Raw genomic sequence first — 26,020 nt, 5'->3', positions numbered from 1 at the left:
TTAAGATAGAGTTGTACATTTATCCACTCCATGTTTACAGTATCTCCAGGCTTTGTCTTGCACATGGCACCTTAGGATGTTTGTTGTTTGAATGGTTATAAGTCTATCTCTAGTCTAGCTATTATTCTAGTAAATTTGGTTTTATACTTATAAGCCAGTTTGTGGTGGTGTTGTTTTGTTGTATTTCAGAACGATCTGCCTTTGAGAAGGGTACAAAGTTTTGATCGCTACTAACCGCTGAGGTCATCAGGGTGAACTAGGATTATCTGTTCTGTATTATACTGATTAGGTCTTGTACGTGTCAGGTCAAAGCATAAGAGTGCTGGTGGAAGAATGAATAAGATTCAGATCTGGGATTGGGAGGTTCTGGATAGATACTCTGATAGTGAAGATTCCTTATGCCTAGGTCACACTTGCTAGTTTACAACAGTGGAGGAAGTATTATTCTCCTTTGCCCAGGGCTAATATCCCAACTCTGCAACCAAGCCACAATGATGCCCAGGGAAATTTCTATAATGACCACATGTTAGCCATGCCCATTAATTTTTATAAACACCTTAGACAGGCCAGCTAAACTAGGTGACAGGCCAGCTAAACCAAACCCTCGGTGAATTAGGGACTTCACCTGCATGAGAAGACAGGCTCCAGCGGATTGAGTAAACAATACCAATACTGGGCCCAGCGGTCAAGGAGCTGGCTTCTGCATGTGCTGTTGAAGGAAGTGAGAGGCAGGTGGGGCACATCAATCTAGGACGCTAACCCATCTAGTAGAAGGAAAACTCTGGGACTAAACCTAAGCTGCCTTTCAGGAAATCTTTGGGAGAAGAAAAGACTAAGGAGTAAACCCTACACAAATTCTGAGTGGAGTCCCTAAGATGGTCGTATGTCACCTTTTACACCTCCTTCCAGCAACTTAGAATCAGCTTGTTAAAATCAAGGTATCATTCATTATCAGAGTTTACAGCCAAGAGATTATTTATGGGAGGGAAAGCAGCGCCAGGAAGTTCCTGAGTGCAATGATATCAGGAAGTTCTATTTACCAGAAGCCTCACGTGTGCAAACTCTGTGTAATTCAACTGGGTTTTGCAAGAGTTGTTCCTTATGGCTTTCAACTTGTGATTAAAGTATCAGATGTGACCATGGTCATTAAGCATAGGTACGGAAACAGTAATTAACTATGAAACATATACGTGGGGAAGCTGTGATGACACATCTTGTTTTATTGATTTATAGCCTACCGTATTTTTCGCTCTATTAGACGCACCGGACCATAAGACACACCTAGTTTTTAGGGGAGGATAACAAGAAATAAGAAAGCAACACAAAGCCTCATGAGTGAAGAGGGAGCGCGCCTCCCTCTCTGCTCAGGAGGCTTTGCGGGGCTATCCCTGAAGCCAGGAGAGCAAGCGGGATCGGTGCACACCCACCCCTCTTGCCCTCCTGGCTTCAGCGAAAGCAAGCCTCCTGGCTCCCCCCCCCACCTCCCACAAGAGCCGCATGCTCTGTCCCTTCCCCCACCTCCCACAAAAGCCAGTGATAGCCGCACAAAGCCTCCGCAGGGTAGCAGGATGAAGGCTCCCCACAGCCCTGTGGAGGCTTCACGCCGCTAAGGCAGAAGGTAGAACAACTAGAGGGAGCACTGCGCAGCACTCCCTCTAGCTGTTCTGGCTTCTGGGGTAGCCCACAAAGCCTTCGCAGGGCAGTGGGGAGCCTTCATCCCACTGCCCTGCAGAGGCTTTGCGGGCTACCCCAGAGCTGCTCAGGAGTGCAGGACATCTGCGCACAGCCTGCCCGCTGCTCCCAGGGCTCGAGGGGGAAGCCCGGGTTTCCCCCGCCAGCCCCAAAGAGCAGCTCAGGAGCATGCCGCACTCTGGCAATTTAGCTCCAGGGACCACACATTCGCTCCATAAGATGCACAAACATTTCCCCTTAGTTTTTGAGTGTGTCTTATAGAGCGAAAAATACGGTACTTTTCTTCCAAGGTTCTTACCCTTCCCATTTTCATTCCCACAACAGTACTGTGAGGTATGAAAAGTTGGAAGGGACCCTAAAGGACCATCTAGTCCACCCCCTGGCAATGCTGGGATCTCAACTATGCATCCCTGACAGGAGGCCATCCAACTTCTGCTTAAGAAAACCTCCAAGGAAGGAGATCCCATCACCTTCCGAGGGAATCTGTTAAAAGCTCTTACCATCAGAAAGTTCTTCCTAATATTAGACAGAATCTCCTGTTTTGTCCTTTGAGTCCATTGTTTCAGGTCCTAAGCTGTGCAGCAGCAGAAAACAAGCCTTCTCCATCTTCCATGTGGCAGCCCTTCAGATATTTGAAGAAAACCTCTGTCTTCCCTTCTCCAGACTAAACATACCCAACTCCCTCAATCATTCTTCACAAGGCTTGGTTGCCAGACTTTGTTTTGTTTTTTAAAGCACAACTTTGGCTGAAACTGAAATGATCTTGGAAAGGCACCAGAACAAATACTCATTAAAGGGTGTGTCCTACTCAGTGTAGACCCATTGAAATCATTAATTTCAAGGGGGCTACTCTGAGTAGATGAACCCTAAGAATGCAATGTGTCTAAACAGCAATAGGCAGCCTGTAGCCTTCTAAATGTGGTTGGATTCCAACTCTCATCGTCCCTACTCATTGACCAGGCTGGCTGGGGATGATGAGACTTGCAAGTCAGACATCTGACAGAGCGGCTGACAGAGTGGTGCAGAGCTAACAACTTGCTCATAAATACAAGGAAGACAAAGGAGCTTGTGGTGGACTTCAGGAGACAGAAGAGCAACGTCCAGCCACTTTTGATTGATGGGGTCTGTGTGGAGAGGGTAACAATGTTCAGATTTTTGGGCATTGAATTACAAGAGGATCTGTCCTGGAGTGTCAACACAAGGGGGCTTGTGAAGAAGGCGCAGCAGAGACTGTACTTTTTGAGAATACTAAGGAAAAACCATCTTCCGCAGAAACTGCTGCTTGCCTTCTATCACTGTGCCATTGAGAGCGTGCTCACCTATGGCTTATGTGTGTGGTACGGAAGATGTACTACCCAGGACAGGATGGGGTTGTGCAGGGTTGTTAAGGCAGCAGAGAGCATTGTTGGCTGCCCACTCTCCACCTTAGAGCAGATTTATGCCACAAGGTGCCATAGGAAGGCACTGGACATAGTAAAAGATCCATCGCATCCTGGTCACTGTCTCTTCGAGCTCCTGCCGTCGGGACGGAGATACAGGACGATGAAGACAAGAACGAGCCGTCTTAAGAACAGCTTCTTCTCCAGAGCGATCTTGGCCCTGAATGGGAAGCCCGGACTTTGAAAGTCATCTAATCTCCCTTGCTGTATTATACTGTATTGTTTAATTAGTGTTTTTATGGAGCAGTCAAGAAATTTCGTTGTCCCCGAAGGGGGCAATGACAATAAAGATATTATTATTATTATTATTATTATTATTATTATTATTATTATTATTATTATTATTATTATTATCTGGAGAGCCACAGGTTTCTGACCCCTGACTTAAAGACACTCACTGGTTTGTAGAACACGCTTGAACTCATTGTGGCTTTTGAGAGAGGACATGTTCATAGGACTGTAGTTCATCCTTGGCTTGGTTTACGCATGGCCTCATTGATTAAGAACTGATAGGCACATATGCAAATACAACACCTTTCTAAGACTGTTTGGCCTGATAATGACATGGCTTGGTGTGTTTTGCAATCTAGGACTTCTTGTCATCTAATGGGAGCATGATATTAGTCTTCACATGTACCGTTCAGGAGGAGGGCAGTAGTACAGTTGCAGAACATCTGCTTTGTATATAGAAGGTCCCAGGTTCGATCCCCAGCATCTTCAGGTACACCACAGTTTCCCAGACTTGGGTCTTCAGCTGTTGTTGGACTACAACTCCCACCCTCCCTAGCTAGCAGCACCAGTGGTCAAGGATGATGGAAATTGTAGTCCAAAAGCAGTCTCCCTTCTTGTGGCTTCCAGCAGCTAGCATTCAGGCCATTGCTGACGCCAGCTATGGAGGCAAAGCACAGCCAATGTGGCTAGTAGTGGTTGTTAGTCTTCTCCTCCATGGATTTGCCTAATTCTCTTTTACAGCTATCCCTGCCTCCTGAGGGAGCGAGTTCCATGATTTAACTTCTTGTGGAATTCTACTCAATATTGATCCAGAGTAGATTCCAATGTATAGTTAGCAGAATAACAACCTAACCATGTTAAAGGATTCCCAAACTATAGACCAGAGGCAATTGCATTTCATCCAGGAGAGCTTTACTCCCACTGAAGGCAAATGAGCATAATGGTCACAAATCCAATACATTCAGGATTGGCACTGTCCATAAGAAATCCAGTTGCAGCAGACTTAACTTAAACTTACAATAACTTATAATAAGTCTAAACCCTAACACTAAGCATACTATGTACAGAATGCCACACCAGAAGGAAAAGAGATAGAATGAGAAAGTGAAACCCAGGCTCCTTCTGGCCTTCCTTTTATAGTCAGCATGACCTTGACAGAAAGAGATAAGGGAACCAGTTTAAGCCAGCTGTACTCAGCTTCTCTGAAGGAATAAACCAAACATCACAAACCTTCTGCCTGCTTCTTTCACACAGAGAAGCTTCCAGAGGCTTCTAGAACCCTCTTGAATTAATTAGAATAGGAAAGATCTCTACACATCAGATCAATACTTTCTGTATTAAGACATGCAAACTGACATAACTAAGCACAGCATGAAGAAGGAAATCTTTTAATCCAGACAGTATTTTCCAACATCCAGATGTTTCTGAATGTTTACAGCCAGCTCTATCAAACATTATGCTGTAGCTATATCAGATGGGCTCCATTCCTGGCACTGTTGAGCCAAGGAACATTCCACCAACAGAGCCTGCTCTTTGTCATGGTAATTATGTGGTGGGTGGACAGGACTCATCACCTGGTCATTCCACATCCAGAAGCAGGTTGTAGTTAGGAGAAATAAGCCAACTGCTCTAATACTACAGAAATGCTCCTTTGATCTGACTTGTCCTACATTCTATGGAGAATCCATTAGCTCACTAGCACAGGTCTACTATTATTACTTTCTTGTTGTAAACAACGAACACTGCCACACAGGCAGTATTTATTTATCGTTTCTTTCAGAAAATGCTTGTATTGTTGTGTTTTAAACACACACACCAACCTCAAAGCAGTTTGCAAAAAGATAAAAGAAGAAAATCAAGGCGTGGAGGGGGGTACCTAATATTTTAAAACAATGCCGTGGTTTAAATACAATAGTTAATATACTAAAACAGATTAAAATTACCTCAACTTCCTAAGCATCTAGGCAGGCTTGTCTAAAGAAGAAGGCAACTGAAATAGTACAGTGAAGGCACCTATAATCTCAATAGACAGGGAGTTCCAAAGTGCAGGTGCTGCGACACTCAACAATTGCAGACTGGGTATTATGTCACCCCCAAAGTGGTGTGGGGGGTGATTTGGTTTTAACATTACAGGAGCCAGAATCTAGTACAAAAAGAGTTTTAGAACTGATTCATGAGTTTGGTCGGGTGGCAGGATTTAAGTTGAACAAACAAAAAACCAAGGTTTTGGGAAAAAATCTGACACCTTTAGAAACAGATGGGTTTCAGAAAGAGACAGAGTTAAACGTGGTTAAAAAAGTGAAATACCTAGGGGTCAATTTGTCTTCCAAAAATTTGAATTTATTTAAAGATAACTATGAAAAATGTTGGTCAGAAGTTAAAAAGGATTTAGAAATTTGGTCAGGATTGAAACTTTCCTTGTTGGGTAGAATTGCAGCTATAAAAATGAATGTATTGCCAAAGATGTTGTTTTTGTTTCAAACCCTACAGATTGTGGACAGAGTGGAATGTTTTGGAAAATGGCAGAAGGATATTTCTAAGTATGTCTGGGAGGGCAAAAAGCCCAGGATTAAGTTTAAAATTCTAACAGATGCAAAAGAAAGAGGGGGATTTGCCCTGCCGGACTTAAGGATATATAATGAAGCAGCAGCCTTCTGTTGGATGAAGGATTGGATACTTTTAGAGAACACTGATGTCCTAGATCTGGAAGGGTTTAATAACTCTCTAGGATGGCATGCATATCTGTGGTACGACAAGGTAAAGACTCATAAAATGTTTAAAAACCATATTGTCAGAAAAGCAATATTTATTGTCTGGACAAAATATAAAGACTTATTAGAAAACAAGACCCCGAGATGGTTATCACCAATGGAGGCTAAGGCCCGGAAAAAACCCAATATGGAAGCCGGTTGGCCGAAATATTGGGAAATAATAGAAAAAATTGGAGACAATTGGAGGTTGCAGAGCCTGGACAAATTAAAGAATAAGGTGTGAGATTGGTTACATTATGCTCAAATTCAAGAGGTTTTTAAAATGGACAAAAAAATTGGATTCCAGGTGGAGAAATCTAAGTTAGAGACAGAATTGCTTGAACCAAAGACTAAGGTACTTTCGAGAATGTACAACTTGCTGCTTAAATGGAATACCCAGGATGAGACAGTTAAATCAGCCATGATAAAATGGGCGCAGGATATTGGGTATAACATTATGTTTGAGGACTGGGAAAGGTTATGGACCACCGGAATGAAGTTTACGGCATGTAATGCCTTAAAGGAGAACATTATGAAAATGATATATAGGTGGTACATGACCCCAGTCAAGCTTGCAAAAATATATCACCTGTCTGATAACAAATGTTGGAAATGTAAAGAGGCTGAAGGGACATTCTTTCACCTCTGGTGGACCTGTCCGAGGGTGAAGGCCTTCTGGGAAATGATCTATAATGAGCTAAAAAAGGTATTTAAGTATACCTTCCCTAAGAAACCAGAGGCCTTCCTCTTGGGCATTGTCGGCCAGAAAGTGTTAAAGAAGGACAGAACGTTTTTTATGTATGCAACAACAGCAGCAAGAATACTCATCGCAAAGCACTGGAAGACACAAGATTTGCCCACACTGGAAGAATGGCAGATGCAATTGATGGACTACATTGAATTGGCCGAAATGACTGGCAGAATCCGAGACTTGGGAGAGGAGACAACGGAGGAGAACTGGAAAAAATTTAAGGACTATTTACAAAAATATTATAAGCTATATGAATCTTAAGAATCTGCATGATTTGGAAAATCTAGCTTCCGCAACCAGGATTTAGAGATATAGGAACCTAGGTTATGAGTATGAAAGGATTAAAGTTTAAAGTAATATTATATTCAATTTAAGGTATAAGTAAATTGATAATAAGTATTAAAAACCCAAAATATAATATTCGAAAAGTACAAAAGAATGTTGGAAACAAGGTAATAATTTGCTGATATCTTTATTGTAAAGAATGCAGGGTGAGGGAGATGTGGGGAAGTCCGGTCGGTTATGAAAAAATGTTTTGAAATGTTGGAGTTCTTTTTTTCTTTCTTCTTTTCTGTTTTTTGTACCTGAAAATGTAATAAAAAATATTAAAAAACAAACAAACAATTGCAGACTGGGTATTATGTCACCCCCAAAGTGGTGTGGGGTTGCCATACGTCCAGATTTTCCCAGAGACGTCCTCTTTCTCAGGCCTAAAAATTCTATGGGACTGTGCTTTGGGGGACTGAACTCCAGGTTCCCTGATCCTGGATTGGCTGCAGAGGCGGGTACCTGGCCTGACGTGGCTGGCTGTATTGAACCTGGACCTGCTAGACTGCTGGACCACTCACTAGCATTTGCTCTTGGGACTGTGTACATCAGTGGGACTGGTTGCCAGGTACGCTGGGGTTCAGGGCATGCAGGAATCCGGTCCTTTTGTAACCAGTGTGTGAACTCCTGTGGCAAGGCTTTACAGGTCCAGGAATGGCTGAAGCTGTCAAACCATCCACACTTGGTCAAAGGCACTTCTAGCCACGGAGACTACCTGAGCTTCCAGTGACAGAGCTGGATGCAGAAGCACCCCAAACTGTGAACCTGCTCCTTCAGGTGGGTGCATCCTGCGTAGGCAAGATACCATGGTCGATGATATTGAATGCTGATGAGAGAGTAAGAAGCAGGAGCAAGGTTGCACTCCAGTAGTCCCGCTCTCTGCATCAGGGTGACCAAGGCCAATTCAGTTCTATGGCCAGGCTGGATTGGAATGGATCTAAACAGCACGACAGTGCCCATTTTAGGTTGGGATCCTACTAATTCCTCCTTAGATCTCACTTGACTTCACTAGGTCTACTCTGAATAGGACTAATGTTGGCTGCAACCTATTATGCTGAAATGACCTCATGAGAAGGATCTGTTCTCTTGTCTTCTATAAAGCAACCTGCACACTAATGGTGATGTCCATGTATAAATACAGAGAGACACACACTTTCTAGACCTGTGTTTCCCAAACCTGGGTCTCCAGCTGTTTTTGGACTACAACTTCCATCATCCCTAGCTAGCAAGACCAGTGACTAAGGATGATGGAATTGTATCCCCAAAAAAGCTGGAGACCCAAGTCTGGGAAACACTCTTCTAGACTAAGCAGGGATGAGCAATATCTGTGTCCCTGCAGATGATTTTGGACTTCAGCTCCCATGAGCCCCAGCCAGCATGGCCAAGAGCGATGGGAGTTGTAGTCCAAAAACATCTGGAGGGCCACAGGTTCCCCATCCCTGCCCTCTTCATAACTCTGTCTATTTCTCTATATAAACATATGAGTGCAAATTTAATAAATAATAAAGTTGGGATATTAATTTCCTTAGAAATGAAGTCCATTTTTCCTATCTAACTTGCTCCCCATTGCAACCTCCTTTGATTTATTGATGAGTAACTCTTTGTTGTCATATGGGTGTTTTGCATCATGGGCAGAGGTGGAGCCAGGCTGATACTGTCTATTCTAATTTGTCCACCAGACCTTTTGCCCTATGACAAATATGTGTCGGAGCTCTTTCATCGCCTACATAAAGAAACAACTGGTTGACACGGCAGGAGGAGCTGCCATAACCACAGCATTTGCTTTGTCCACAGCAAAGTGGAAGGATGTCCTTTGGCAGGTTCGTAGCATCTGCTCTTGTTACAGTTTGCATCTATCCAGCCTTGTTTCTGGTCTCCACTGTCACCCACTTTGCCCAAGCTGTCTTGCCTCCTGGAATTGACCAGCCATTAAAGCTCCGTCTTTGTCATATTATATTCATCTCCTTGTTCCCTCTGGTAAGTGTTCCTTAATTCTGAGTACTCAGAAGCTCTTAATCTCAGAGTTATAGGTTCAAGCCCCATGTTGGGCAAAACATTCCTGCACTCCTAAGCCTATTGCGGAATGGTATTACAGCCTCCAGGGTCAGGGAAAGTCTAGCAGTGCCTATTAACTATTTGAGAACATTAGCAGGGTAGGGTTGAACTAGATGTACTCTTGGTCTGAACTGGAATGGGAGGAACTGTCAATTTTTTTCCCTCACCTTTCCAATCTTAACTTCACTCTACTTTTGCCTCAGTTTCTGGTGCATGTTTGCTTGTTCTTTTTAGAAATGTTTTCAAAAAACTTCATGCATATTTTTTTAGCTCATTTGCTCATTCTTAGTGTCAGTGAAGTTAATCCTCTTTATTCAAAGAAGCTCAGGAGGCCAAGTGAGCACAGCAACTCTTCCCCAAAGAGGGGAAGTTCTTGCCCCAATGAAGCTGTTGTGAGGACTGAAGGTCCCTGCCTTCCCACAGATCCCTAAGTCTCTTCCCCCACCCAGGTCCTTCTCAAGCAATCTGAGACTCCATTGCCTTATCTGTCTCTGCTCTGCTCCCTTCATACCTCTTCTGGTCCTGGGAAACCAGGAGAGAAGGAAGCTGATTGCAGCAGGAGGAGAAGACTCGCTGTCTTCTTCAGCAGCCTGCTTGGCCTCCCTCCCTTGTAGCCTTTGCTTCTACCTCTGCTTCTGGACTCTTCCTGCTCACCAAACCCTGTTACCTCTTCAGCTCCCAACCTCTTCTGCTCCCTCTTCTCCCTCTGACCACGTATTGTGGTCCCACTACAACTCTCCAGTACAAGACAGAGGACCGGATGAACCAGCGAGCTAGTCTTCTTGTGTCCTTACCTGTCACCTTACCTGTTTAGTACAACCCCTATCATCTGCAACCTTCAGCCATGCTGGCTGCAACTGATCTGAGTTGAAATCCTGCCACTGGCTCCCCAAATTTGATTTGTATAATGGAAATGAAAGGGAGTGCAAGTTGATGGCAAAACACAAACAGGATTCTGCTTGTTTCAGTTTTCCATTTATTGCAACTCTTTTTTATGCTTTATTGGTTGAAAACTTTATAATGGAAACATGCAATAGATGTTACAGGCAAAATGAGAAATACAAATAAACAATTATTCATTCTTTAACTAATATTTGCTTTGTAGATTTGACAAGACCTCCAATCTTCCCCTTGCGTTCCCAAATTAAGTTCCTTAAATACGCACTTAAACTTTATTTTCTCTATGTTATTTGACTTACTATAAAATTTATTTTATAAAATTAACCTAGTTACACCCCAAAGCTCAAACAAGACCTGCCAACTGATTTTTTGACAGTGTTCTTTTACATATACTCTGTATGTATCCCACTCTTGGATACATTTTTCATCTGTAACATCTCTTAACCTTTCTGATCTCACCAGCTCAGTGTACTCTCTTATTTTGTTTTGCCATTCTAATTTAGATGGAATCTCTTCCTTCCAGCCTTTTGCAATTAGCATACTAGCAGCAACTATAACATACATAAAGACTCTCCTGAACTTTTGGGGGATTTCATTACCCATAATTTCTAGCAGGAAGGCTTCAGGTTTTTTAGGGAAGGAGCAATTGAACATTTTCTTGAGCTCATTATAAATCATTTCCCAAGAGCGCTCTTGATCTTCAGAGACGGCTGTGACTCTCTTGTCTCTCCTTGGGATTTAAAGAGACATACACTCCGGGAGGCAAAGTTAAAGACTACGCCTTTGCAGGACCCTACCCATGAGAAGCATCTGAATCTGGAGACGTTTTGGTGGTTCAGGTGCTTCCTATATTTAATTATAAGGTTTTGAGGATTCAAACATCTGTCTTGACTTAGACTCAGTCAAAATCGTACTATTATTACGCTCTTGGTCTTCAGAGACGGCTGTGACTCTCTTGTCTCTTTTTGGGACTTAAAGAGACATACACCCCGGAATGCAAAGTTAAAGAATATGTCCTTGCAGAACCCCTACCCATGAGAATCCCCTGAATCGTGCTTTGGTGGTCCAGGTGCTTACCATATCTAATCATAAGACTTTGAGGACTCAAACACCTGTTTTGACTTAGGTCCAGTCAAAATAGTACTATTATTGTATTGTATTATTATTACCTGACCTTATATAAGAGTTAACTTTTGCACTGTATCAATCTAATTAATTTTGGACCCTCGCTGCAATTATCCGAGGGACGCTAGCCTGGTTACCTCTATACCTTACCCCTATAGTATATTAGGAAGACTTAAACTCAAATATACAAATGCCGAACGGCTCTAAGAAGGGGGTGGCAACACCAGCGGAAAGGAGGCCTTCAAGACAAGAAGAGGGGAAGGAGGCAAGAGAAATCAGAGATTACGATAGCTTGATGGCCGAAATAAGAAAGGAATTTAAAAATAATGAACAGTATATTGAGAGAAAATTGATAGAGGTTCAAGATACCCTAGATAAGAAACTGGGGGAAGTGGTGGGAGAATTGACAGGAAAGGTTAAGGATCTCTCGGTAAGAACTAAGGGTTTGGAGGATTCAGTGAAGAGGGTGCAAAAGGACGCGAAAGACAGTAAGAAAGAGATGGACAGGATTAGACTAGAAGTTAAAGAGATAGGAGCAACACAGGAAGAGTTGTTGGACAACATGGCTATGACACAGATGCGCCAGAATCAATCTAACTTAAAATTTAGAGGAATAGCAGAGGACTTAAATGAGAATATCCGAGCTAAAGTGGTGAAAGAGCTGGCAATATGGTTAGATAGAAAAGAAGAAGAGATAAACCATGGTCTGGTAAACATATTCCGAATAAGAATAAAATCGGCAAAAGCCAGAGGGAAAAAATTGCCAGGAGATGTAATAGCCATGTTTAATTCATTGGAGATAAGAAATGAAATTTTGAAACAGAATTATGTTAAAAGGTTATATATTGGAGGAAACCCAATTATTATTTATAAAGAGATTCCTTCGAGATTTCTTCGAAGGAGGGACCCATATAAAAAATTAACAAATCAATTGAAGAAAAATGGGATCCTGTACAGATGGGAGTTTCCGGAAGGCATTTCATTCTATTTCAAAGAAAAAAAGTTCAAACTGTCTACCATCTCAGAACTACAAAAATTCGCAAGGAGATATGAGAAGGATCTGGGGAAAATGATGGGAGAGGAGGAGGTGGGGAACCAGCAGGGGGAAGAAAATGGGGGGAGTGAAGAAGAAGAAAGAGAGGAGAGCTCAAAAGGAGAAGGAGAAGAACTAGAGAAAGGAGACAAAGAACAGTAGATTGCGCATAGGTTTGATAAGTTAACTTATATTACAGAACAGATGACGTTAAAAATACTAAACTGGAATGTGAATGGACTGAACAATAAAAACAAAAGGAACCAGATTACACATGTATTATTGAAAAAGAATTATGACTTAATATGCCTCCAAGAGACGCATATAATAAATAAGCATAAGAGACTATTATGTAATAAGAGACTGGGAGCAGACTTTGTGACATCAGATAGAGTGAAGAAAAGAGGGGTGGTACTATATATTAAGGAAAAATATGAGCCACAACTATTATATAAAGATGATCAAGGGAGAGTAATCATTGTTCAGATGGTGTTTCAGGGAGAAAAAATAATTGGAATATATGCTCCAAACGATAAAAAATCTGCTTTCTATTCTGAATTAAGAGATAAATTGATGGAATGGATGGATCAAAAAATGATTTTAATGGGTGACTTTAATGGGGTGGTGTCTCCAAATTTAGATAAGCTAACAAAAAAACAAGAAAAGAAGGAAGGTAAATTACCGCGATCTTTTTTTGACATGGTAAATAATCTGGGATTAATTGATGCATGGAGACTCAAAAACCCCACTACAAAACAATACACTTTTTTCTCAAACCCAAATCAGAGCTGGGGGCGAATAGATAGCATTTGGATCTCGAAGGAATTAACCCAGAATTTAATTAAATCAGAAATTCTCCCAAGAATTATATCCGATCATAATGCGGTTTACAGTGAGCTGAAAGGCAAGGATATTAAAACAACTAGATGGAGAATGAATGAATTTCTATTTAATGATCAGAAGATTGTAAATAAGGCAATAGAGACAATAGAAGATTACTTTAAATGGAATCTAAACGGGGAAACTGCTATAGAGACGGTGTGGGACGCAGGAAAGGCAGTTATGAGGGGCTTTTTAATACAGAAAAACAGCCAAGTAAGAAAAGAAAAAGAGTTAAAGAAGGAACAGATCCTAACACAGATTATGGAAAATGAAAAAAAATTAACCATCAACCCCAGTGAGGAGATCGCAAAACAGAATATAAAGATATTACAAGCTAAACTTTCTACAATAATTGATCAAGAGGTAGAATGGAAAATTAAAATGATGAACCAGAGGACATTTGAATCCGCAAACAAGATAGGCAAATATTTGGCGTGGCAAATAAGAGAAAGAAGAAAACAAAATACGATTAGTAAGATAAGGGAAGGAGAAAGGATTGTGGAAGAGCCAAAAGAAATAAGGAAGATATTTCAAAAATATTATAAGGACTTATATAAAAGAGGAAAGGAAACAAAACAAGAAATAGAGCAGTTTTTGCAAGAACATCATTTAAAACAAATCCCAAAAGAAGAAAAAGAGATATTAGACCAGGAAATTACCCAAGAAGAGATAAAGAAGGCGATTAAAAAGATGAAAAACGGGAAAGTGCCAGGCCCAGATGGGCTCTCAGCCAAATATTATAAAACACTAAGTAACCAAATATCCCCAGTGTTAGGCGAAGTGATGAATAATATATTAAAGGAAGGAAGGATCCCGAATACCTGGAAGGAAGCATATATTACTTTGATTCCCAAAAAAGAGGCAGATACTTTGGAAGTGAATAACTATAGGCCAATTTCACTACTAAATAATGATTACAAGCTATTTGCAGATATAATGGCAGAAAGACTAAAAAAGGTTTTGAACAACAGAATACATAAAGATCAAACGGGCTTCCTCCCAGGGAGACAACTAAGGGACAATGTAAGGAACTTGATAGACATTATTGAATATTTGGATATGAGTATAGATAGACAAGCGGCCTTGGTATTCATAGATGCTGAGAAAGCGTTTGATAACATCTCGTGGGATTTCTTGAAGAAAAGTTTGGAAATGATGGGAATGGGAGAGAAATTTAGAAAAGGCATAGAAGCTATATATAAGGAACAGAAGGCAAAATTGGTAATAAACAACACCACAACAGAATATTTTAGTATATATAAAGGAACTAGACAAGGCTGCCCCCTGTCCCCTCTATTGTTTATAACAGTATTAGAAATACTAAACGAGAGACTGAGGGGGGCAACAGAAGTCACAGGAGTCAGGGTAGGAAAGAGGGAATACAAAATCAAGGCCTTCGCAGATGACATTGTACTAACCTTAGAAGACCCAAAAAACAGCGTAAAAGAAGCTTTACAAAAAATTGACGAATTTGGAGCCGTGGCAGGACTTAAGGTAAATAAAAACAAAACCAAAATGTTAGTTAAAAATTTAACAAAGGAAGAAGTGATAGATCTAGAAAGAAAGACCAAAATTGTGGTAGCTAAGAAAGTGAATATCTTGGGATCTGGGTTACAGCTAAGAACATAAATTTATACAAGGATAATTACGATGCCACCTGGAGGAGTATAAAGAAAGACATGGAAATTTGGGGGAGGATGAAACTCTCCTTTTTGGGGAGGATAGCTGTTGTTAAAATGAACATTCTGCCTAGAATGTTATTTTTATTCCAAACCATCCCCATACTTAAAGGCCTAAAACAATGTAAAGAGTGGCAGAGAGCCTTGGCAAAGTATATTTGGCAGGGGAAAAGGCCACGGATAAAAATGAAAATTTTGATAGACAAAAAAGAAAGAGGGGGTTTTTCTCTCCCGGACCTAAGTTTATACTATGAAGCGGCTTGTATATATTGGGTAAAAGATTGGATAAAACTGGAGAATAGAGAGCTACTGGACCTGGAAGGCTTTAATAATTGGTACGGATGGCATTCGTACCTTTGGTATGGGAAAGTGAAAGTTCACAAGAGTTTCTTAGATCATATTTTTAGGGGACCATTATATCAAGCATGGGAAAGGAACAAAAACCTCCTCGAAAGAAAGACCCCATGGTGGATTTCACCAATAGAGGCCTTAACGATTAAGAAAATAAATATGGAGGAGATAAACGCCACCTATGAAGAAATGTTAAGAAAAACTGACCAAGGGCCCAAACTCAGACCTTATGAAGAAATAAAAAATTTATTCACTGGTTGGCTGCAATACCACCAGGTGAATGATTTGTTAAAAGAGGATAAGAGGAAGGCGGGTTTTGATGATAAAAAATCAAAATTTAGTATAGAAGTAATAGAAGGCAAAAATAAAACCCTGTCCAGAATTTATGATATATTACTAGAGTGGTACACAAAAGATGAGGAGGTGAAGGAGGCAATGATTAAATGGGCAATTGACTTTGGTTATAACATTGATTTTGAAAGGTGGATAGAAGTTTGGAATTGTAACATAAAGTTCACAGCATGTATGGCATTGAGAGAAAATATCTGGAAGATGCTATATAGATGGTACCACACCCCTGTGAAATTGGCCAAAATGTATAGATTAAAGGATAAGAGATGCTGGAAATGTGGCGAGGTGGAGGGTGACCTATATCATTTATGGTGGACATGTAAAAAGGTGAAAGGCTTTTGGGAATTAATTTATAATGAACTTAAAAAAATATTTAAGTATACCTTTCCCAAGAGGCCTGAAGCCTTCCTGTTGGGAATGATGGATAAAGAAATTAAAAAGGAAGATAGGACGATATTCCTCTACGCCACCACAGCAGCGAGAATTATGTTGGCACAATATTGGAAAGTGGAAACCATCCCCAACATAAAGGACTGGCAGATTAGAATGGTAAACTATGCTGAGCTTGACAAACTAACAGGTAAAATAAGAGATCAGGATGAACAGAAATTTCTGAAAAATTGGAGTAAATTTTGGAAATATATTGGAATAAATGCTTAAAGTGAATTGACGGGGTTAGAACAATACGACCAGCGAGTGAATTTAAGACTATACATTGAAAATCAAATACGTAATGGAAGGAGATATTTGATACTTATCAAAAGGATGGAGGGAAGTTCAGATTGTGTGTCTTTCTTTTTTCGGATGTGTGGTTTTTTTTTCTTCTCTTTTTTTTCTTTGTAATTTTTTCTCTGTATTTTCATATATATTTGTTTTTTGTGTATAACTTCAATAAAAATGCATTATAAAAAAAATAAATCATTTCCCAAAATTGTCTGATCTTTTTACAGTTCCACCACATGTGGATCCATGTGCCTTCAGCCTCCCTGCATTTCCAGCAAGCATTTGTCTTAGATCTGAACATTTTGGCAAGCTTAACAGGCATTAGATGCCACCTGGAAAGCATTTTCATGCAATTTTCTTTAAAATCATAGAAGGGTAAAGGTAAAGGGACCCCTGACCATTGGGTCCAGTCATAGCTGACTCTCGGGTTGTGGCGCTCATCTTGCTTTATTGGCCGAGGGAGCCGGCATACAGCTTCTGGGTCATGTGGCCAGAATGACTAAGCCGCTTCTGGTGAACCAGAGGAGCGCATGGAAACACCATTTACCTTCCTGCCAGAGCAGTACCTATTTATCTACTTGCACTTTGACGTGCTTTCGAACTGCTAGGTTGGCAGGAGCAGGGATTGAGCAACGGGAGCTCACCCTGTCGCGGGGATTCGAACCGCCGGCCTTCTGATCGGCAATTCCTAGGCTCTGTGGTTTAACCCACAGCGCCACCTGCATGTTAAATCATAACATGCTGTAATTTTGATGTCTTCCTTCCAGAGTCTCTCCCAACTTTCCATGTAGATGTTGCAGCAGCGGCGGTTCCATTTATTGCAACTCTATAGTCATCTGACCTTCTCAAACAAATAGTTCACATCTTTTTCTTTCTTTTTCTTTTTGCAAACAGGGAGCAATTGGGAAGAAACTGGGACTGTTCTCTGTTTTGGATCTTTGGAGACTTATAGCAAATGGAACCTCACTCTCCCCAGATGCATCCCTTCTAATTCAGAACCAGCAGTTTGACGAGGTGCCGGTCAGGGTTTATCAGCCTAAGAAAACAACTACTGGGAAAAGGAAAGCTTTTGTTTATATTCATGGAGGGTCTGGTGTCTTTGGAAGTCCTGGTAAGAAAAAAAGGCTTCTTTATATGCCAACTGAGCAAACAAAATTACAGAGTGTTCTTTTTAGGTCAAAACGAAAATGAAACCCCATCAGTGCTGTGCTACATTTTTGGGTGATTTAGTTTTTTCAGTTGGGGGGGGGCTGCAGAGGTGTGCTGAAAAAGTTGTGACCTACCCTTAAGGTCCAACTCTTTCTTTCTCTCCACTGGAGGTTTTTAAACAGAGGTTAGATGGCCATCTGTCAGGGATTCTTTAGCTGTGATTCCAGCTTTGCAGGGGGTTGAACTAGTTGATCCCTGGGATCCCTTCCCGCTCCATGATTCTATGATTCATTCACACCCTGCATATTCTGCTTGTCTGCCCTGCTTTTGTAGAAGCATATTACTTATCGACTGCCTATCCCTAACCCACACCCATTCTCCTTAGGCCACATCTTTCCCTTGCTCTGCTCCATGCTCTCCTCAAATATACGGGGATAGCTCACTCAGTAGAGCATGAGACTCTTAAGCTCAAGGTCACAGGTTCACGTCCCATGTTGGGCAGTGAGTTGGACTAGATGACACTCATGGTCCCTTCCAGCTGCACAGTTCCATGATCCTAAGTGTCCTGAACTGTGATGAAGCTTTCTGCTTGACTATCTGCACGGACCTCTAAGTCTGTAGGCTACATTCCAGTCAGTGTTAGCCTACAGCAGTACAAATGTAAGATCTTTGTCCATTGCTCCACCTAATTTGTTTGTTTGTCTGGTTGTTGGATGTTTGCATCAGGCCCTCCCCACCACCCTTAGCCTGTGCCCTCTAATAATAATTACCCAGCCACTCTGGGCAGCTTCCAACAAAGATTAAACATACATTAAAACATGAGTCATTAAAAAGTTCCCTAAACAGGGCTGCCTCCTAGAAAGTTTCCTAAGAGGGAATCTAGGACCTGGGCTGAGAATAAAAGACCCCCCTACCCCTCACTTTAGGAGATCACCTGGGCATCTCTCTGAAAACTCTTTAAGGGGCTATAGTTGGTTTGACTGACCTTGTATGTATTGCAACTGTCTCACTTTTAGAGGGCTACGAGAGATTATTGCGGCATATTGCCAAGGAATGTGGAGTGGTGGTTGTAGCTGTTAGGTAAGTGCCATTTCCATCTTGCCATTGCTCCCTGATTACGCTCTTAAAACCCAAGGCATTGCAGCACTTGTGGCGAAACACCCATTGCTGCACCTGCAATGGGAATGCAAGCTGCTAAAGGAGTCTCCCCTGCTCTCCTCAGCAATAGGGGAAGCGTTCCAGAGGCATCTGTTGCTAGTCCCCCTAGAGACAAGGGAGACCAGCGGCAAAGCTGCATGCAGGAATGGGTTTGCTGCCCCTTCAGGGTTGCCGCCTGAGGCAGCCATCTCACCCAGCCTCATGTGTAGGTTGACTCTGGTGAGGTGGCCGATCAGCCATCCAAGATGGTGGCCATCACTGCCTCCGTAGATTAACTATGCACTGCGTGAAAAGCCCTTCCAACATTCAGTTTCATTGAATGTCTACGAGTTCTAGCGTCACAAGAGAGGGAGAAAAACCTTTCTCCATGTTTTACCTCTTACCTTGTAAGAGCCAGCTGTGACCATCAAACTCGCTCTCTAGCCTTCTGCATCTCCCTCCTCACACCAAGGTTTGCTATTTCATAGCTTAAAAATGGAACATGTGTGCCTTCGCCAGACCTTACTAGGGATGCGGGTGGTGCTGTGGTCCAAACCACTGAGCCTCTTGGGCTTGCCGATTGGAAGGTCGGCAGTTTGAATCCCCTTGGCAGAGTGAGCTCCTATTGCTCTATCCCAGTTCCTGCCAACCTAGCAGTTCAAAAGCACACCAGTGAAAGTAAATAAATAAGTACCGCTGTGGCGGGAAAGTAAAGGGCATTTCCGTGCCCTCTGGTTTCCATCACAGTGTTCCGTTCCACCAGAAGCAGTTTAGTCATGCGGGACACATTACCCCAAAGGCTGTCTGTGGACAAACGCCAGCTCCCTCAGCCTGAAAGCAGAGATGAGCGTCGCACCCCACAGTTGCCTTTGATTGGACTTAACCATTCAGGGGTACTTTACCTCCCCCCCCTTTACTGGGTTCATGGTATGTTTTCTGAACCAGGATGTTTATTTAAAAGAGAGACCAAATGTTTCTGAGTACTCAAGATCACCTCCATGCCCATGGCTGCACTGCTCTTGGAGGATCAGCCCCTAGTTCTAAGTTCAGTACCTCTACCACCAATTGAAAGGCATGCAGGTGGCACTGTGGGTTAAACCACAGAGCCTAAGACTTGCCGATCAGAAGGTCAGTGGTTCGAATCCCCACAACAGGGTGAGCTCCCGTTGCTCGGTCCCTGCTCCTGCCAACCTAGCAGTTCAAAAGCACATCAAAGTGCAAGTAGATAAATAGGTACCACTCCGGCGGGAAGGTAAATGGCATTTCCGTGCTCTGGTTCGCCAGAAGTGGCTTAGTCATGCTGGCCACATGACCCGGAAGCTGTACGCCGGCTCCCTCGGCCAATAAAGCGAGATGAGCACCGCAACCCCAGAGTCGGCCACAACTGGACCTAATGGTCAGGGGTCCCTTTACCTTTACCACCAATTGAAAACAGGATAATAATTCTTCTGCACATATGATAAGAAGCAATGACACCCCTTTTTCTTCTCTCCAGGTATGGGCTTGGTCCAGAGAACGCTTACCCAAACCAGTATGTAGAATGTCTCAGGGCCCTTGTCTACTTCATGAGGAATGTTGCTGATTATCATGTGGACTCCTCCCGTATTATTGTTGGGGGGGACAGCTGTGGGGCCAATTTTGCCGCCTGGCTTTGCCAGTTGCTGGTGGACAGAAAAGATCTCCCCAAGGTTCGTGCCCAGGTGTTGATTTATCCAGCACTGCAGGGAATGGACTTCAACCTGCCTTCCTATCAGCAGAACAGCCAGGTGCCTATCTTGTTCAGGCAGATGGTAGGCCATTTTGTATGCCTTTACCTGAATAAGAATACTTCCCTTGTGAATGACATCCTGGAAGGCTGCCATGTTCCTGAGCATATCAGACTGAAGTACCAGAAATGGGTAAATGGAGACCTCATTCCTGAAGAATTCAAAGTCAGGGGCTACAAACCGCAAGACCCCAAAATATGTAAATTTAAACCTAAGGTGTATGAAGAAATGAAACAACTATTGGAGTTGACATTTTCACCACTTTTTGCTGAAGATGCTGTCATCTGCAAGCTTCCACAGACATACATTTTGACCTGTGAGTTTGATGTGCTTAGGGATGACGGGCTTCTGTACAAGAAGCGGTTAGAGGACAATGGTGTGTCTGTAAAATGGGTCCATCTTGCAAATGGCTTTCATGCGGTGGTCACTTGTTTCGGCTATGGGAAGCTGTCATTTCCGACGGCAGATCAGATTGCGGAAAGTGTAGTGGAATTTGTCAAATCTTTATAAGGCAAAGGGACAAGGAAACAAATTGTCTTGTCCCACCCTCTCCTGAAATGTTGAGCCCACATTACATCTCTAAAGAAATGGTGTTGGCTAAGGCCCCCTGCCACTCACCAACCCCCCCCTAAACAAATGGTGTACTACAAATGGTTGCATCCCATTAAATCCAACACAGAGTAGACCTATTGAGATGAATGTACCTAAGTTAGTCATGCTCACCAATTTCAGTGTGTCTACTCCGAGTAGGGCTATCATAATAGAAACCAAATTGTTGGCATACATCTGTCTCGGGAGACAATGGAAGAGTGTGCCTTTGATTGTGAGGTCAAACTGTTGGAAGGTCGCAGTGCCTGCTGTGGCTGTAGGGACCGATGCAGGAGAGACATGTTTTGTTCCATCTGGGGCAGATGGAGGCATCCGGTTGTGCTGCTGTAGATACACCATGGTGTTTCTTCTCTCTGAGCTCCTCCCAGGGAACATTCATCCTCTGGTCACTGCTATGGACACAACCTGACTGTCTGTCTCCAGGCACTGTGGTTGTCTGCAAGGGATTATCACATGGCTGGGTTGATGTTGCCAACCTTCACAACTTTGTTTGGGACTGTCCTGCCATGTGATACCCCAAATCCTCCTGAGACAGTGCATGTGGAAGGTGTTGTGGCATTGCTTGACTCACTTCCATAAAGCAGCATGCTCAACACACAAGCGGTCTTGTATACGTGAAGGAGCGTCTCCACTCCCATCATTCAGCCTGGACACTGAGATCCAGCACCGAGGGACTTCTGGCAGTTCCCTCATTGTGAGAAGTGAGGTTACAGGGAACCAGGCAGAGGGCCTTCTCGGTAGTGGCACCCACCCTGTGGAACGCCCTCCCATCAGATGTGAAGGAAATAAGCAGCTATCCTGTTTTTAAAAGACATCTGAAGGCAGCCCCGTTTAGGGAAGTTTTTAATATTTAATGCTTTAATGTTTTTAACACTCGGTTGGGAGCTGCTCAGAGTGGCTGGGGAAACTCAGCCATATGGGCGGGTTAATAAATTATTATTATTATTATTATTATTATTATTATTATTATTATTATTAGCTTGGTAGACCTTCATCTTGATATTGGATGTTAGTATCATATTCCCCCATACCCTTTTGGAGAGGTGCCATAATTGCCTTGCCAATATGCTTGTCCAGCTAAGCATCGATGGAGAGGTTGCTGGTTATGGTGGAACCCGGCTAGACAAATTTGTCTACCATCTTGCCTACTCTGAGCTAACATAATATAAACCAAACAATGCATTATTTATTCAGGGACAAAACAAGGATTTCTTTCACCCAGGTCAAAAACTCAGATCAGCACCATCCCATGTGTGATTGCATGCACATGTACACACACACACACACACACAGCTCAACAAGTTTGTTCTTGAAGGGCATAAAAAGTAGGTAATATGATATTTGAATACACACAAACACACACAATTTTTATTGGTTTCCAACATAATTTAAGCAACAAAATATCCAACAGGATATTTGGGGGTGAATAGGAGTCGCAGGGGAGGGTGCCTGGGAAGGGAGGACAGGGCAGAAGAGGAGCCCAGACAGTAAGATAGTTGGGAGGCTGAAAGCAGCTATGGCGCCTTCTGAAGGCTTCACTCCGGGCAAAATTCCTGGCTAAAATCCCCTTAGTTATGCCACCGATTTATTTCTTTAACATATTCCTATCTGCCTTTCTCCCAAACTGGGATTCAAGGAAGCTTCCAACATATGAGAAACATTATAAAATACAAAGCAATAAAAACAAGCTAGTTATAAGCAATAATTAAAATAATGTACATAAAGAACACATTTAGAACCAGCAATCAAATTATAACTTGCCCTGACAGCAGCCTGGCAGTTAGCATTGTCTGCTCCTTAGTTTCCAAAGGCTTCTTGGAACAAGGAGGTCTAAGCCTGCCAGCAGAAGAATAACAATGAGCAAACTGGTCTAAGAGCGTTTCGGGGAGGGGATTCTGCAACACAGGAGTGGCCTCAGAAAAAGCTTTCCTTTGTGTCACCACCCACTGTGCCTCTGATGTTGACTGGACTAAAAAAAGGTGATCACCTGGGCAGGTTCATACAGGGAATCTTTAAGGTAGCATGGGATAAGCTATTCATCCATCAGTCCTAAGCCTGCCTTGAGCATCAGAGCCTACCTGCAAACGCTAATGTATAATCCAGTAGTTCTCAAAGTGTGTGGTATACCACACTGGTGTGGCAAGAGAGGATGGCAAGTGTGGCAGGAATAATAATAACAACAATAATTTATTATTTATACCCCGCCCATCTGGCTGGGTTTCCCCAGCCACTCTGGGCAGCTTCCAACAAAATATTTAAATACAATAGTCTGTTAAACATTAAAAGCTTCCCTAATCAGGACTGCCTTCAGATGTCTTCTAAAAGTCTGGTAGTTGTTTTTCTCTTTGACATCTTGTGGGAGAGCGTTCCACAGGGTGGGTGCCACTACCGAGAAGGCCCTCTGCCTGGTTCCCTGTAACTTGGCTTCTCACAGCAAGGGAACCACCAGAAGGCCCTCGGTGCTGGACCTCAGTGTCTGGGCAGAATAATAGGGGTGAAGAACGATCAAAGAAACATTTAAAGATTTCATTGTAATATAGTGTAGTGTCAAAATAATTTAGTTTAGCTGAAGAATATGGAGAGATGCTGTATCTTTTCGAAATCAAATACTGCTAGGAGATTTTTCTTTTTGTTTCCAGGATATTTCTTACCAATTAAAAAATTGGTTTTGCATGAGCAAATTCTTATTCTGAAAGTGCGACCCAGAGAAAAATGTCTGAGGACCAGTGATGTAATCCTTTCATTCCTGCATTACAGGGACTTGGACTAGATGACTCTCAGGGTCTGCAATTCTGTGAACCTTTCTACTTTCAGACAACAGTGTGAAGAAACAAACGCCTGATTTGTTTGCAAATTAAATTAGTTGCACCATTGTTTGGGAAACATATGTGGGACTAGCATTGGGAAATGCAATTAAAACCAGTGATTAATAGGATGAGTAAGATTGCTACTTTGTGGGAACTGTGGGTTCTTAACTGCTGCAACAAATGCAGCAAATGAATGGACTAATTTGCTTGTATATCCATAAACACTTCATAATTCTTTAAACTGACCTTTTATCTTGCTTGGTTTTATTTATTTATTTGTTTGTTTGTTTGTTTCCCACTTTTCGTCTGGGATAGCTCAGTCAGTAGGGCATGAGACTTTGTGTCAGGGTCACGGAATCGAGCCCCACGCTGGGCAGAAGATTTCAGCATTACAGGAGGTTGGACTAGATGACCTTGGTGGTCCCTTCCGACTCCATGATTGTAAAATAATCCCAAAGTGGGTTACAATAACGCAAAATGGGCCATATCCAACTCAGTCCCACTCAAACTAGACCCATCACAATTACTCAAATGGATTAAGCCGGCATGCATTTTCAAATGTTATTTTCTTCTTTGGATAATGTATATTTTTAACTACAGGTTTTCTTTTTAAAAAAAATGTTTTTATTAATAATTTCAACATAACAAATTATCAAAACATATCATATTCATTATTCCCCCCCCCCGAGACTTCCCTCAGGTCCTCTCTCTGATTTCTCAACACATATTATTCTCTGCATGTTATAAAATTATACATATCCTTACTGTTATCAACCAATAAATTTGTGTATTCAAAACCTGCCAAGGAGTCCAATTCATTTTGTTGTCTGTTTAGATAAATTGTAAAAAGCTCTTCCTTAAAGTCACAATTGTCCTTGTCCCGCAATTTGTATGTCAATTTAGCCAGCTCTGAGTAGCTCATCAATTTTTCTTGCCACTGTTCTTTCATTGGGATTTCCTCATTCTTCCATCCTTGTGCTATCAAGACTCTTGCCGCTGTTGTCGCATACATAAATAAGTTCTTTGTTTTTCTTGGCAGGTCTCGTCCTACAATCCCTAACACAAATGCTTCTGGGTGTTTTTTTACAAATGCCATTTTAAACATTTTTTTTCAACTCATACTACTGGTTTTCTTCATATTTAGACTCAGCTTGCCTTTAGCTTCTTGTGAGATATAATTTCAAAGTATATCTTCTGCTTAATGTAAAATATGCTTAGTGGTTTCAACAATCAAGCATGGTACAAATCTTGTCAAATAGATAACTGAACTTAAGTTACATGTGCCCATTCCTTTCAGTGGGTTGAAAGCTTTTCTCTATAAGCAGGCCTTTGGCGAGTTAACATTCAATGGCCTTTTAAAATTGGGGGGGGGGGATGGACGATATTGGTTTATTTTGGTTTTAGTTTTATTATGTATTTTGTGTTCTCGTTTTGTATTTTATGTTGTGAACCACCCAGTGGCCTTCAGATGAAGGACGACACACACATCATAATCGTAATCATAATCACAAACAAAATCATATTCCTAAAGATGATTTAATGCTCAGGTCTGTGTGCCAGAACAATGCACCTCCAAACTTGGCAGCTAGTAAAAGTGTGCATGGTCAAACAGCCAGTTTGCCCTGTGTGGAGCTTCCTGTATATGTGGAAGTCTGGAGACACAGAAATATTTGCCACTAGGTGCTGCCAAAGAACTGACAAAAGTTAAGCATGCTCCTTATATTCCGCCTACAAGCAAGCACGTGTGGGAACTACATTCTCATTTTCAGGAAATACAGAAATACAACCCATGAATGGAGCCTGGGGTCTACTCCCTCTCCTTTTCCACAAGTTGGAGGACAATTGTATTGATAGGGTTTGTAACTTCTTGACCCTCCCTTAGTGTTAAGGACGTGGAGATTTGGGGACTTCCCTTGCATCAACATGACCTGGCCACTTCCTTAGGCAGTTAGCTTCCATTCTTGCAGAAGGTCTTTGAGGCTCCTCAGAATAAAGCTCTCTTTATAAACCTATTCCTCATTCTTGGTGCCTGTTATTGGACCCATGAACATTGCATGGTGTCAGAAGGTGGAGAATAAGGGTTGCATTAACCGGCAGCCAGTTTCTGGTTGCAGGGCTACAAAGAGAAGATAAGAAGCTGCAGCAGCCATGCCCAGTGGCAGTAATAAAGCATTCATATATACTGTCAGGTCTTTGCAAACATGGGAATGTTGTAGCCTTGCTCCAGCCTACAAGTGTCAAGGGCTATTGGACATAACTGGAA

At 42.1% G+C, this 26,020-nt stretch overlaps 1 protein-coding gene and 1 long non-coding RNA gene across 3 annotated transcripts in view; both read left to right on the top strand.

Moving 5' to 3' along the window:
• Nucleotides 1-24,002, top strand: part of LOC308591200 — a 34,321-nt gene extending 10,319 nt beyond the window's left edge. The window contains exon 2 of the long non-coding RNA XR_014010053.1: nucleotides 22,779-24,002. This is a non-coding gene — a long non-coding RNA (uncharacterized lncRNA). The remainder of the gene's footprint in view (nucleotides 1-22,778) is intronic.
• On the top strand, nucleotides 8,888-24,002 carry LOC308591062 (arylacetamide deacetylase-like 4). 2 transcript variants are annotated; one of them, XM_081201619.1, is made up of 4 exons: nucleotides 8,888-9,010; nucleotides 17,184-17,400; nucleotides 18,455-18,518; nucleotides 20,071-24,002. In XM_081201619.1, exons 1-4 carry the CDS (start codon nucleotides 8,891-8,893, stop codon nucleotides 20,849-20,851), a joined length of 1,182 nt encoding a protein of 393 aa, XP_081057745.1. In that variant the 5' UTR covers nucleotides 8,888-8,890; the 3' UTR covers nucleotides 20,852-24,002. The 2 variants fall into 2 exon arrangements, with proteins under 2 accessions (XP_081057745.1, XP_081057744.1); XM_081201618.1 differs by having other exon boundaries at nucleotides 8,912-9,167.
• Nucleotides 24,003-26,020: the final 2,018 nt, after the last annotated feature.

The sequence above is a fragment of the Podarcis bocagei genome (assembly GCF_964188305.1).
Source record: "Podarcis bocagei genome assembly, chromosome: 7".
Lineage (NCBI taxonomy): Eukaryota > Metazoa > Chordata > Lepidosauria > Squamata > Lacertidae > Podarcis > Podarcis bocagei.
This window is presented reverse-complemented; position numbering and strand designations above follow the sequence as displayed.

Bases quoted from the DNA above. Each gene is read 5' to 3' on its own strand.
- LOC308591062 (XM_081201618.1), top strand. From the start codon at position 8,997: ATGTCCTTTGGCAGGTTCGTAGCATCTGCTCTTGTTACAGTTTGCATC. The intron at 9,168-17,183 runs GTAAGTGTTCCT...TTTTGCAAACAG, and splicing joins TCATCTCCTTGTTCCCTCTG to GGAGCAATTGGGAAGAAACT. The intron at 18,519-20,070 runs GTAAGTGCCATT...TCTTCTCTCCAG, and splicing joins GTGGTGGTTGTAGCTGTTAG to GTATGGGCTTGGTCCAGAGA.